Consider the following 15,044-nt stretch of genomic DNA (forward strand, 5'->3'; position numbering starts at 1 on the left):
GTTATTGATCTAACTTGTGTAGATCTATAGGCGCTGTTAAGCACCTTTTTGCTACATCTTATGACAAATAGCTGTTAACTCAGAGTGGATCAGTCATAGCCTGTATATTTTACCTGCAGTGAGGGAAGACTAGCACCGCACAAGAGACAGTGATGGCTTCAAAATAACAGACAGCATAGTCACTCCTTTATATATAAGTGTTGGCTACCTGTGCCTCAGTTCAAGGACAGGTTTGCTTTATCAATGTACAGTATCTGGTATTCTTCCAGTAACCAAATCCACTTGTTTTTCTGCAATTTGTCATATACTCAGGATTCATTAGCACAATGTTGCATGGCAGAATACAGGTTCCATTTTGTTACAGACAAGATTGCTATTTTAGAGATCATAAGACAGAGGAGCAGAATGAGGCCACTCAGCCCATCAAGTCTGCTCCACCATTTCATCATGGCTGATCCTGGATCCCATTCAACCCCATACACCTGCCTTCTCACAATAACGTTTGATGCCCTGAACAATCAGCAAACTATCAATTTTTGCCTTAAATATACCCACAGACTTGGCCTCCACAGCTGTCTGTGGCAGGGCATTTCACAGATTCACTACTCTCTGGCTAAAAAAAAAATCCTCCTTATCTTTGTTCTATAGGGTCGCCCATCAATTTTGAGGATGTGCCTTCCAGTTCTGCATACCCCCACCATAGGAAACATACTATCCACATCCCCTTATCTAGTTCCTTCAACATTTGGTAGATTTCAATGAGCTCGCTCCCCCCCCCACCCCGCTTTCTTCTAAATTCCAGTGAGCTAAGGCCCAAAGCTGCCAAATGCCGCTTGGCTACTGTAGGGGTGACCAGGTGGGTGTTTTGCAAAAATAGATTTAGGCAGCTGTTAGAAGTTAAGGGGATGCCTGTCAAGTGGGAGGGGGGAGTTTTAAATGTGATAGAGAGAATTCAAGGTAATCTTTCTCTTGTTTGAGGGAGAGGTAAGGTTAGGAACCCTGGCTGACAAGGGATATTGAGGTTCTGGTCAGGGAAAAGGAGGAGGCAGCTAAGATCCAGCCGTAGTAGGAGAGAAAGAATATATTTGCATTTGAAAAAGCAAGGATTGATCAGGGTTAGTTTGCATGGCTTTGTGTGTGGGAAATCATGTCTTACAAATTTGATTGAGTTTTTTGAAGAGGATTGCCAAGATCAGGGCAGTAGACATTGTTGACATGGAATTTAGTATGGTTTTGACAAGGCCCTGTATGGTGGCTGGTCCAGAAGATTAGAACATATGGATCCATGCTATCCAATTGGATACAAAATTGGCTTAGTGGAAGGAGACACAGGGTTGTAAAGGAGGGTTGTTTTTCCAACAGGAGGCCTGTGACCAGTGGTATGTCACAGGGATCTGTCCTCAGTTGTTTTCATATGTATTAACTATTTTCATGGGAACTTAAGTGCCATGATTAATAACTTTGCAGATGACACCAAGATTAGTGGTGTGATGGACTATGCAAAATAGTCCGGGAGAGGGTTCAGAAGCATGAAGGTTCATATGGCCAGATTTGGGAACAGCTTCTTTCCAACTGTGATAAGACTGCTGAACAGATCCTGACCTGGATCTGGGCCGTACCTTCCAAATATCCAGACCTGACTTGCACTACCTTACTTTCCCTTTTCTATTTTCTAATTATGATTTATAATTTAAATTTTTATTATATTTACTTCAATTTGTACTTCAGGGAGCGCAAAGCGCTGAATCAAATATCGCTGTGATGATTGTACACTCTAGTATCAATTGTTTGGTGACAATAGAGTAAAGTACAATATTATCTAAAGTTACATCAGTATCAAGATCAACCATTGCAAAAGAATGGCAATGGTACTTAATGCAGAGAAGTACAAAGTGCTACACTTTGGGAAGTTAAACTAGGGCATGCCATACTCAGTGAATGGCAGGTTCATGGAAAATACTATTGAACCAAGTGACCTAGAGGTACAAGTGCATTATTCCCTGAAAGTGGCATCATAGATAGACAAAGTGTGAAGGAGGTGTATAACATGCCTGCTTTCATTGGTAAGATAATTGAGTAAATGATTTATAATATCATGTTATGGTTTTACAAGATGTTGTTTAGACCATTCTTGAAGTGCATTTCTGGTTGCCATACTATAGAATGGATGTGATTAAACTAGGCGGGATATGGGTGTGTATGTGTGAGTGTATAATAGGTTTGATTTGATATGGGTTCAATTCTTGCTGCTGTCCGTAAGAAATTTGTATATTTCCTCAGGGTGCTCCAGTTTCTTCCCACAGTTCAAAGATGTACTAATTGGTAATTAGTCATTGTAAATTGTCCCATGATTAGGCTAAGGTTAAGTTGGGGGTTTCTGAGCAGTGCAGCTCAAAGGGCCGGAAGGGCCTACCCCGCACTGTATCTTAACAAATAAATTAATTAATATAGTGTAGTGTTTGATATGATAAATATGTTTTGAATTTTCCACCAGGGGGCGTGCTGTTACCAAACCTGCTCCTGCTCCTGCTCCTGCTCCTGCTCCTGCTGGCAAAACAGCTGAAAAGGCATCTACTAAAGATACAAACCAGACTGCCATGACTTGTAAGAAGCAGAATGAACTTTAAAAGAAATGCCTTGCATTTATAACTGAGTCTTTGGAATATTATAATGATTGTGTTTTACTTTATGGAGACACTACAGAAATTTGTGGAATTTCTGGAATTGCTGGAATTGTCAACATATCAGTCCTGATGTAGGCTTTCAACCCAAAGCATCATACATCCTTCCCCACCCCCACAGATGCTGCTCAACCTGCTGAGTTCTTCCTGCAGACTATTTGGTGTTTTACTTTATTAATTTTTAATATTTGAAATAGAAACATAGAAAACCTAGAGCACAATACAGGCCCTTCAGCCCACAAAGCTGTGCCGAACACGTCCTTACCTTAGAACTACCTAGGCTTACCCATAGCCCTCTATTTTTCTAAGCTCCATGTACCTATCTAGGAGTCTCTTAAAAGACCCTATCATTTCTGCTGCCAGCAGCCCATTCCATGCACTCACCACTCTCTGTGTGGAAAAAAAAATGTACCTCTGACATCTCCTCTGTATCTACAGTGGCATGCAAAAGTTTGGGCTTCCCTGGTAAAAATTTCTGTTACTGTGAATAGCTAAGCGATTAAAGGATGACCTGATTTCTCAAAGGCATAAAGTTAAAGATGACACACTTCTTTAATATTTTAAGCAAGATTACTTTTTAATTTCCATCTTCTACAGTTTCAAAATAATAAAAAGGGAAAAGGGCCTGAAGCAAAAATTTGGGCACCCTGCATGGTCAATACTTAATAACAGCCCCTTTGGCAAGTATCACAGCTTGAAAACACTTTTGTAGCCAGCTCAGAGTGTTTCAATTCTTGTTTGGGGGATTTTTGCCCATTCTTCCTTGCAAAAGGCTTCTAGTTCTGTCAGATTCTTGGCCCGTCTTGCATGCACTGCTCTTTTGAAGTCTATCCACAGATTTTGGATGATGTTTCGGTCGGGGGACTGTGAGGGCCATGGTAAATCCTTCAGCTTGCGCCTCTTGAGGTAGTCCATTGTGGATTTTGAAATGTATTCAGGATCATTATCCTGTTATAGAAGCCATCCTCTTTTCATCGTCAGCTTTTTTTACTTTTGCTTCCAGAATTTGCTGGTATTTAATTGAATTCATTCTTCCCTCTACCAGTGAAATGTTCCCCGTGCCACTGGCTGCAACACAAGCCCAAAGCATGATCGATCTACCCCTGTGCTTAACAGTTGGAGAGGTGTTCTTTTCATGAAGTTCTGTACCTTTTTCTCCAAACATACCTTTGCTCGTTGTGGCCAAAAAATTCTATTTTAACTTCATCAGTCCACAGGACTTGTTTCCAAAATGCATCAGGCTTGTTTAGATGTTCCTTTGCAAGCTTCTGACGCTGAATGTTGTGGTGAGGATGCAGGAAAGGTTTTCCTCTAATGACTCTTCCATATTTGTGCAGGTGTGGCTGCACAGTAGAACAGTGCACCACCACTCCAGAGTCTGCTAAATCTTCTTGAAGGTCTCTTGCATTCAAATGGGGGTTTTGATTTGCCTTTCTAGCAATCCTACGAGCAGTTTCTCGGAAGGTTTTCTTGGTCTTTCAAACCTCAACTTGACCTCCACTGTTCCTGTTAACTGCCATTTCTTAATTACATTGCGAACTGAGGAAATGGTTACCTCAAAACTCTTTGCTATCTTCTTATAGCCTTCTCCTGGTTTGTGGGCATCATTTATTTTAATTTTCAGAGTGCTAGGCAGCTGCTTAGAGGAGCCCATGGCTGCTGATTGTTGGGACAAGGTTTGAGGAGTCAGGTTATTTATAAAGCTTTAAAAATTGCATCACCTGGCCTTTCATAACGATGACTGTGAACAAGCCATGGCCCTAATAAGCTAATTAAGGTCTGAGACCTTAGTCAAAGTTATCTGAGAGCTCAAATCTCTTGGGGTGCCCAAACTTTTGCATGGTGCTCCTTTCCTTTTTTTCACTCTAAAATTGTACAAAACAAAAATAATACACTAATCTTGCTTAAAATGTTGAACAGAATGTTTCATCTTTAACTCTATGACTTTTGGAGATCAGTTCATCTTCTACTCACTTAACTATTCACAGTAACAGAAATTTTGACCAGAGTGCCCAACCTTTTGCATGCAACTGTACTTCCAAGCACCTTAAAACTATGTCCTCTCGTGCTAGCCATTTCAGCCCTGGGAAAAAGCCTCTGAATATTCACATGATCAATGCTCCTCATTATCTTGTACACCTTTATCAGGTTACCTCTCATCCTCCATTGCTCCAAGGAGAAAAGGCTGAGTTCACTCAACCATAGTCAATATTTTAAAGTATTTGGCTATGTTCTGTCCAGACTATGTACATTCAGCCTGCGTTTGTGTTCGTGATCAATAAATGGAAATTGCATGTAATTTTCAAATTGCCATTATGTGTGAGGAAAGAGTTTCAATTTCCCTTGCACTAGTTTTGAAACTTGGCCGAAAATGCCAACTGTTTACTTCTATCCATAGATGCTGCCTGGTTCTGCTGAGTTCCTCACAAATAGGAGAAAATCTGCAGATGCTGGAAATCCAAGCAACAATGCTGGAAGAACACTTCAGGCCAGGCAGCATCAATGGAAATGAGTAAACAGTCTATGTTTCAGGCTGAGACTCTTCATCAGGACTGTTGCGACCAGTCTCTGCATGCTGATTTCTTCTTTCAAAACAGGACAAGAAATATTTCTGCCTATTATTTCATCCATATTTGATTTATAGAGAACTTGTACTTGGGACTCAACACATATAGTCATATTGTAGTGATGTGCTCAAAGAATCAGCTTGTTGAGAATGAAAAAATGCACTATCAACTTTGAAGTAAAAAAAGACTTAATTTTACCTCAGAAAATCTCATTGATTCATTGTTGATAAACCTTCCTATGTATCTCCTGTCTCAAATTTCATTAATGTTTATTTTAAATGTGATCTTTTACTTAGTTTTCTTTAAGTTTCTATATATTTATATACAGTATGTGTGCATATTCATGTGTATTCAAATTGCATTTATTAATTTTCAAGTATCCACAACTTTTCAAATTATTTCATAAAACATTGCTTATCCATGATTTTGAATGTTGTTCATCTTGAAGTTAAAAAATCTGACTGTTTAGATTCATCATGGCATGTACAGGATAGCATCTATGCAGCCTATTTTTCTTGATTTATGAATCCAAACTTAACAACAGAGGATTGATAGTTGAGTGAGAGTAAATAATCTGTTCAGTCTACCCTCATTTAGAACCATATCTGTGATACAGGCTACAAATTGTATGCCAGAAATATAACTATATTTTATGTATCTGATTGCATTTAAATAACAATTATTGCTGTAGCATATTACGAATTCTTTTTTCCAAAGAAAAATTCTAAATGTAAAGTAGATTCAATCACTTGCTACGTTTGAGCAGACCATAAATATTACCACTACATTTTCCTCTCTGCTAGCTTCCATTACTCCTTTCAGGTTTTCTTTACTCTTTACAGTTATAGTCCATCAAACATTCTATTGTGAGGTGCAATCTATGTTCTTACATAATTGCATAAATTTTTATCTGATTTGTTAAAATAGAATGGCTGTTTAACACATACATAGTAAATATGAAATTGCTCCTTATCAGTCAATTGTTTATTTACAATCTGAATATAAAGATATTAAGACTAATGTCTTTAATGTTTGATAAAAAATAAACAAACGTAACAACTTTCTTTCTCTTACTTTGCCTAGCCAGCAGTTCAGCTCAGACTGCTCAGTCACGACAAATTTCCTCAGGCATAAATCGAGTTTCCTTTGCAAGTCGTTTAGGATTGGCTCGCGCTTTAACACGCATTGATGAAACATCTGCTGATGCTCAACGTTATTACAATGAAGTAATTCAAATGGCACCAGAGGTAGTACAAGCTTATCCTTTCAATGTTTTCAATAATCGAGTCTCTGGATGTCCAAAAATCATGCAGTACCACGCATTTCAAAGTATCTTCACTAATTCCAATTTAAATCGGATGCCAGATCCATAGAGAGCACAGTGACCCACATTACATTTGACTTGGTCTTGTGAGTTTCAATCCAATAAAGATGTCCATTTCTCTGGACCTGGTGAGTGACAGACATGGTTGTTTGATTGGGAGTGTTGGCTCACAATGCTATCATATCACATGGACTCAAGCATAAGAGAAATGCCATCAATGCTTGGAACATTCTCACAAATCAGCTGGCAGAATAAGGAAGGCTATGCCAGTATCTTCTCTCAAAACAACGTTCACAACATCAAAGCTTCTGTCACACTCAACCAGTTCCAGTAAGCAGCAAGATCTTCCCAAACCACATTCCCAAAACAAGCAATCAGCTCCAAGCTCTGAGATCAGAAAGATTTCCAAATTGAAACAGAAAATTATTCAAGGATGGTCCGAAAGCATCCTTAAAATAAATAATTCTTTGCTAGTACATGGAATCCCTAGCTCATTACAGCCCAAAATGGGGAAGCATTTAACAAAGGCAGTCTTCCAAAACAGTAACATGAAGAGGCCATACAAAATAGTGGAAGGAGTGTAGAATATCTCAAGTTAGCCACACATCTGCATCTCCTGCCCCACCTGTGGTGGAGTCTATGGATTCTACATTTCACTGGAGTCAAGGAACCTAAGTATGTGAGTCTTCCTGAGAAATATGAGTGATTCATTTAATATTCTTGCTTCTATGTTTAAAAAGTCATAAAGTTAAATCCTACCTGGAATTTGGATTAAAATCTCAAAAGTTGATGCTCCAGTACAACGTGGGGAAGTGTCATGCTCTGGATGTGGCATTTTCTAAATGAAATCCTAAATTAAGACTTTCTTGCCTATCAGTTTTTAATGAATATAAATGATCCATGGTAACATTTTAAAGAAAGGCAGTGTATTTATCCTCAATATGCAAGGTCAGTATTTATCCCTTACCCAACATTACTAAAACAGGTTACTTAATTATCATTGCAACTGATGTCCTTCTTTACAATTGTGATTACATTTCAAACATACTGTTTTGGCTCTAAATATTTTAAGATGACCTGAAGAGGATATTAAAAGTGACAAATAAGTTCAAGTATTTTTTTCCCTATTCTTTCTTTCTTTCTTCCTTTCTTCCTTCTTTCTTTTCTGTAGTTCAGCCATTTTGATAAGATTCTTTGAGAGAGACGGATCCTTGGAAGCCAAACACCTTGATTCAGGGAGGCACAGTACAAGAAAACACCAGCTATCTTAAATCCTAGGACACGTTATGACTTCCTTGCTGAAAACAGCCAGAAGCTCTTTGAAGCCATTGGATGAGAATAGACTGGTGTTGGGGGAGTGAGGTAGGGTGAGATGTTGGGAAGTTTGTACACCTTTCACCAGGTGACATAGAATAGGGATTAAAGTCTGAATTACATTTTAAGCTTCAATTTACGGATTTCAGTAGGAGTCTTTGACTACTTTGGCAAGAACCTTGACCCCTCCCAAAATCCAATAGTCATAACATCGCACAGTGCCCACCTGAAAGGGACATCATTTTTATCAGGCACACAGATGAGATTTTTAAGTAAGCCTCTTACAAACAATGAGAAAGATCTGGAATGTGTGCTGATACATAAGCAGTGATAAAAAGAAGCATATCACCACGATTGTGATGTTTCCTCTGTCTTTTTAAAGCTCAGAAGTCAACTGAACTTACTGCTAACCCAGAAAAATTCTGAATCTGCTTTAGCAAATGATTTCAAGAGTTTACTACCTAATAAGATTGATTTCACTTGGTGTATGAAAATATATACAAAGATTATGAGCATGTAATGCCAATCTAAACTTGTGACTAAATCAATAACATGTGATTTCAGGTGCACGATGCCTACATTGAGTTAGCAAACATTCTCCTGAAAGCTGACCCCTTGCAGGCTGTGGATGTTTATTCCAAATTTCCTGTGAAACCCATCAATGAGCAAACTTATGATGACGCTTTCATTACTGGAGAAATAGTTCGTCTTTTAATGAAATTTGAAAAATATGACGACTCTCGTTTGGCCCCAAACCTGATTGCATATGGAAAAGTAATGGGAATAGGTATGTATATTAATTATCTCTCCCATATAAAATTATTAATTTGTTAAGTGCAGAAAGGTATGTGACATTAAGTAAAAATTTTGGAGAATGTCAATTTTATCTTTAAAATGTATACTACAGCACCTGTTACTCTCCAAGCAATTCAGTCCACTAGCAGTTAAATGAGCAACTTGTCAACATACTAATTTCCTCCAACCACTCATAATGGACTCACAAGCTTTGAAAAAAATGCAAAAGATAAAATATTTCATCCAATAATCTAATTCTACCTTTTATTTCCATAATGACATGGATACAATAAAAAAAATAGCTGCTTTGGCACTGTTTAATGATTCTCTACTCTATAGGTAGATAAATGTCTCTCAGTCTCTTTTGGGTGCTAGTAGTTCCAGATAGATGGGAATCAGACATTTTGTGCACAATTTTTTTAGTGTTTGGTAATATGGTCCGCTACAGTGATGTCAACTACTGGTTCTATAATTTCATAACGTTCAAAATAACATCAACAGGAATTTTGTAAAATGGTCTACAAGAACAGAAAATGCTAGAAACACCAGCATGTCAGGTAGTGAAAGAGGCTGAAATCCTTTTTCCAGACCTAAGTTGGATATCACAATACAAGATATCCCAATGCACTCCACTTATGTTACATTTCAGAAAAATATATTAATTTTTAAAGCAAATAATGAAATTAAAATTGTGCAGAACACTAATGTGCAAAAGGAAGAGAATCATCAATGGTTAATATAATGAAACAGTTAAAATAACTAAAATTTAACATTTACCTATTTTTAATATGTTTATTAGAAAATAGGAGGAAAGCAAAATTCTTCATTTTATTCCATACATATTTTTGGTACTGTTCATGTAACATATAGATTGTTTTGCAGCTTCCATAGATGGTTACATTAACATTCTTGACCAGAAAATGAAGACTGAACTTCTGATGAATGTCTATGCAGGAATCCATGAGAAACCTATTCAAGATCCAGATCTTCAAGCATTCTTCACATTCAAGCATTGGATATAGGATTCTTGCTATTAATAATAAAGTAACATGTAAGCAGAGCAGGAATATGTATCCTGCTGAAGACAAACATTTCAAAAGTTTGAAAATTGTGTTCAAGTTTGTGCAAGTCCAAACAAGCACCAATATAAAAGTTTTCCTTCGGTTTATACAAAATACTCTGTACATCAGGTGATGCCTTTTCATCTTATGCCACTTAGCCACAGTACCTCTTAAAATTAATTGATAATGAATCACTTCTGTTTTATTTCCATTAACAAATAATTCATGATGTTTAATCTGCTATGGGCTTGAATTAAATACTGTAGTTAAAATATTAATCATTTTAAGAAGTCTTCAGTTTTATTAATTGATAGTTATGAAAAATGTCATATCCCCTTAATGGCATGTCATCAACAAAATAAAAACTGGGCATTCTCAGTTCTGATGAAGAAGTTTGACCTAAAATATTAACTCTTCCTCTTTCTTTAGGTACCACCTGACCTACTGAGCTTATCCAGCATTTCCTTTTTTTTATTTCAGATTTTGAGCCTGTGTAGGTTTATTTTGATTGTTGTGTTTTTATTTGGGTAACTGATGGTGCAATCATTTGGAGAGCCTGAGATATTTATCAGCCATCCAATGCTCATACTACCTTTCAGTACAGCCATCCACATGGATCCTACACTAGAGCCTTGTGAAGGAGAAAGCTTGCAGATCTGTTAATTACTATACATTGTACCTCATTTCATTTATCATCTGGGTGGCTATCTTCATTATTTACTACCTTCCATGTAGTTAATTGGAAAGCAGACTTTTTTTGCCTAAATGGATGATTCTTATTGCAAATCTGTCTTTTCTTCATTTGTTTGTTCAGTAATGGTGCTCAAAATAATTTCCCTTTATGATTATTCTGAATGAAGTCCTGATACATCCTTATATCAGATCAAAGTTAGTGCTGGAAACCCTGCAAGGGGCAGAAAAAGGAAATGCATTTTCCATGTTTAACAGGCAATAACTATTTTGAGAAAAGCATTAATATTCCAAGTTGGTATGTTTTGTTTAGAAGTGGTATATACTAAATTAAACAGGTTTTAAAATAATGATGGAGGTCCAATGGTTGAACTGGTTAAAGCACCAACTAATAATCGTGAAATATCCAGGTTAAAATTCCATCCATGTCATTATCATTACACGAGTGACTGGCATGCATGAAACTTCATACCAATGCTGTACTTTAAAGTAGGAATTACAAGCGTGAAAATTTACTGATTTCAATGGACACATGTCAGAATAGATCCAGTCCTGCTAATGCTACTTCCAATAAAGTGTTGTTTGGCAATTGGGTATTTCTCTTAAGTATACTTGTACCAAAATCTAACAATTCCTTGTCCTTTCTCAAGTATCTTTTTGGTGTCTCCAGGTCTCAATGACAAAATAAGCCAATGAATTTCAGCCAGCATACATACATCAGAGATCAGTAAAACAAAAGAGCTGGTCATTTATTCACTACAGTAGCCTACACCATATCAATAATAACTACAGTATACTTTGAAAGTAATATTTTTTTTGTAATACTTTAAAACATCACCCATGTTAAATACTCAGATGACCAAGTAATGCAGGTAACATATGAGGTATTACTTCACCAAAAATCCAAAAGCCATTTTAATACATTTTTACATTTCACATAGTTTAGTTATGAAGTGTAACAGATAATTGAAAACTTTCAAACTGTACAAAATATGTTCAAATTAAAATACCTTTAAATCAAAAATAGGAAAACAACAAGATATATTTTTGATTTGAATTACTTACAATTGTAGATAAAATAAATTTTAAAGTCATCCCAAATGAGATGATGATACTCTATCAGAGCTTAGTGAAAAACATTGAAGAGTTTAGCTCTATCCAAGCCTTCACCAATAACAATGAAGCATCAACAGAAAACTGGCTTTTCAATGTACACAAGGTAAATATGCAATGTTTTAGCAAAATTACAAATCAATTTATTTTCTATCAGATCAAAATCCTTTCATGAAGTTTGCCAGTTTTCTAACTTCAGGAAAGGGAGAAAGAGTGGGGCTTTGTTTTATTGTGCTTAGGAGGAGGAAGCCTCATGTTTGTGTTGGTACTTTTTTTTTATATAATATAGGAGCTTTCACCATTGCATATTCAGATTCAATTTTAATACATTCTCCAAAGCTAAATGGTCTTGTAATGCCACACCATTTCATTGTACGTATTACACAAAAAGATTCCAAGCCTTTTAAGTTTTTTTACTGAAAATTTAATTGAGAATATTTGCTTTCACACCATGTTTCTGGACTTTTCAGAAAAGTATTTACTTAAAAACTGTACATTATATAGTATTATTTTCCTATAATGTATCTCAAATATATTTAAAACTGGAAGCACATTCTACAAGGGACTTACGTGATGAATTACCTACTAGAATTTAAGCTTCTAGTGAAACATTTTATTTGAGACCACTAGATGGAGTGCCATGAGAAGAAAACAGTTAATCCATAACAACATGTGGATGATTCACCTCAGTGACTCCTGTTCGCTGATGATGCAGTACAACAGCATCCTCCCTATCAAAAGGTGGTGGATTATTGGTTCAATTATCTTGCAAAGGGATGTGACTAAGTAAATAAGTTAAACTGTCTATTTTATGTTTTCCAAGACAAAAAGAACCCTCTATTATTCTCTATACAATCCTCCTCTATTTCCACAAAGGGCATATTTCACCTTTGCATGGATAATAATTTGTGCAATAGCTTAGTATAACCTTACACTTGGTTAAGCTTAGTTGCAATTAAAACTCTCACAGTTTGGTCAAATGCAGTGCAAACACATAGGCCCTGCTTATCTGGACTCCAATCAAGGCTCGATATGGGCTGGGTGGAGATGGTGACATTTTGAAGCAGTGTGACTGTGCCAGCAACTCCCATATCCACATTCTCAGAGTCCTTCTTTGAGCGTTGGGCTGGATATTCACTGGAAAACACAAGGCAAGAAGCATAAGGCTTTAGAAGAATCAATACTTCAGATAACATTATTTTTCAGTTTGTGTACACACACACACACACACACACACACACACACACACACACACACACACACACACACACACACACACACACACACACACACACACACACACACACACACACACACACACACACACACACACACACACACACACACACACACACACACACACACACACACACACACACACACACGAAATAAATTAACTTCATAAACAACTCCATGAAGCCACTCTCAGGTTAGAGGAAGAAAAGCTCATATTCGATATGGTAACTTCCAATCTGACAGCATGAACATCAATTTCTCTAACTTCCTGTAATTTCTCCCCACCTTTTTTCCAGTCTGCCTTCTGGCTTCTTTCTTACCCCTTCTCTCCTCCTCACCTGCCTATCACCTCTCTCTGGTGCAGCCCCTTTCTCCCATAGTCCACTCTCTCCTTCCAGATTTTTTTCTATAGCCCTTTATTTTTTCCACCTATCACTTTCCAGTTTCTCATTTTATCCCTCTCCCCCCACCCACCCACCTTTTTTTTTTTTTTTTTTTTTTTTTAATAAACTTTTTTTATTGTTTTCAAATTGTTACAGAATAAATGTGCATGAAAAAAAAGTGTTACCCAGCCCCCTCCCCTTAACCCCTCCCCCCTAACATCCCTATTAAGAAAATAAGAAAGAGAAAAAAAAGGAAATGCCTGGATGTTGGAAGATCCCCACATGCTCCACGGAGTTCTCATTTTTTTTTAAATATATGTTAAAGTTCTTTTTCTTTTCAATCTATAATAATACCTAATCTTTCCACTTTCGTGGTATCCTGGGAAATCTTTATAAAAGTCTCCATGTTGCTATGTGTGTCCCCACCATTCATCCAGGCAAAAAGATAGAAAAAAATTAAAATATAAAGGAAAAAAAAAAATACCCCCCTACTAATGTTGTGGAAAAAAGACACAACATTACCCCCCTCTGCTGTACGGGTCATGGCAACCGCCATGATTACACACGTGAATCCCGCAGTAACCGATCCACAGCCTCCCAGCTCCCCCGCAACATAAAAAAGTATATGTATAAGAAGAGAAAAAAAAATACTATTCTCATTTAGTATTTCTAAAATTTTGCTTTTCTCTTCTGTAATATCCATAAATGTCCATCACTTCTGTTCCTTGGGTCTATCTTCATCTTTAATCCATTACGTTTGGAAGCCTCTATGTGTAGTTAGCGAATAGATGGAAGTTCTTGTACAAACTCCTCCGCTTTTCGATAGTCGGAAAAAAAAAATTTTCTGTCCTCCAAAAAAATTATCAGTGTTGCTGGATGACGCATTGTAAATTTATAACCCTTTTCCCATAAGGCTTTTTTCGCTGGGTTAAATTCCTTCCTTCTCTTCAACAGGTTGTAACTTATATCAGGATAAAAAAGAATTGGTTTCCCTGCTATCATCAGTGGCCCGTTTCTATTTTTGGCACTTTGGGCAGCGGCCTTCAGGATCTTTTCTTTGTCTTGGTATCGTAAGCATTTTATCAAAATTGATCGTGGGTTTTGGTCAGCTCGAGGTCTTGACCTTAAAGATCTATGCGCCCATTCAATCTCAATTGGAGTTTCTCTTTCCATTTTCAATTTTTTAGGGATCCATTTTTGAAAAAAATTTATTGGATCTTCTCCTTCTATATCTTCTTTAAGTCCAACAATTTTAATATCATTTCGTCTACTGAGATTTTCAAGCTTATCAATTTTTTCCATAAATTGTTTTCTTTCTGATGTCCAAGCAGTATTTTCCTTTTCCATTTTGTCCATTCTTTCAACCATGTCTTCCGTTGTAGTTTCCAAGTTCGTAATTCTTTTTTCCATTTTTTCCTGTCTCTTTGTCATTTTATCAAGCATAGTCTCCATATTGGTCATTTTTTTTTCGAGTTTTTTTTGGTTATTTTTAATTACTTTTAATGTGTCTAATTTACGCATTATTTGCCTCAAAGTCTTTTCTATATTTCTAGAAGGACTTTTACCTCCTTCAGCTGATCCTTCCGAGAGATTTGATTCTCCCTCCGATTCACTATCACTTTCAGTTGCAGTGGTAGCTGGGCTTTGTAGTTCTTTTTGTTCCTGTTTGCGCATGCTCCATCCTTCGCGTTTGCGCAGTTCACGATGGTTTTTTCCTTTGGAAGTGGCAAGCGTTGCCACCATCTCCTGTTCAGTATCACCGGCGATACAATGTACCTGAGATCGCGGCTCCTCGGTAGACGTGGGCCTCGCTCTTGTTCCAACTTGCGTAGTCTTCCCGGTATTAGTTTTCTTCATCTTCTTTCCTTGAGGCATAGCTT

General features: G+C 37.0%; 2 protein-coding genes across 2 annotated transcripts in view; one reads left to right on the forward strand and one right to left on the reverse strand.

The window, feature by feature from the left end:
- LOC140730130 (uncharacterized) overlaps positions 1-9,703 on the forward strand; it is an 80,831-nt gene extending 71,128 nt beyond the window's left edge. The window contains exons 17-20 of the mRNA XM_073050263.1: positions 2,495-2,604; positions 6,332-6,495; positions 8,451-8,673; positions 9,564-9,703. Of these exons, the coding sequence (XP_072906364.1) occupies positions 2,495-2,604; positions 6,332-6,495; positions 8,451-8,673; positions 9,564-9,703 (637 nt within the window). The remainder of the gene's footprint in view (positions 1-2,494; positions 2,605-6,331; positions 6,496-8,450; positions 8,674-9,563) is intronic.
- dnaaf10 (dynein axonemal assembly factor 10) overlaps positions 9,460-15,044 on the reverse strand; it is a 43,822-nt gene continuing 38,237 nt past the window's right edge. Inside the window, exon 8 of the mRNA XM_073051247.1 lies at positions 9,460-12,682. Within this exon, the coding sequence (XP_072907348.1) occupies positions 12,475-12,682 (208 nt within the window). The 3' untranslated portion in view covers positions 9,460-12,474. The remainder of the gene's footprint in view (positions 12,683-15,044) is intronic.

This window comes from Hemitrygon akajei, chromosome 7 (assembly GCF_048418815.1).
Source record: "Hemitrygon akajei chromosome 7, sHemAka1.3, whole genome shotgun sequence".
In the NCBI taxonomy this organism is placed as follows: Eukaryota; Metazoa; Chordata; class Chondrichthyes; order Myliobatiformes; family Dasyatidae; genus Hemitrygon; species Hemitrygon akajei.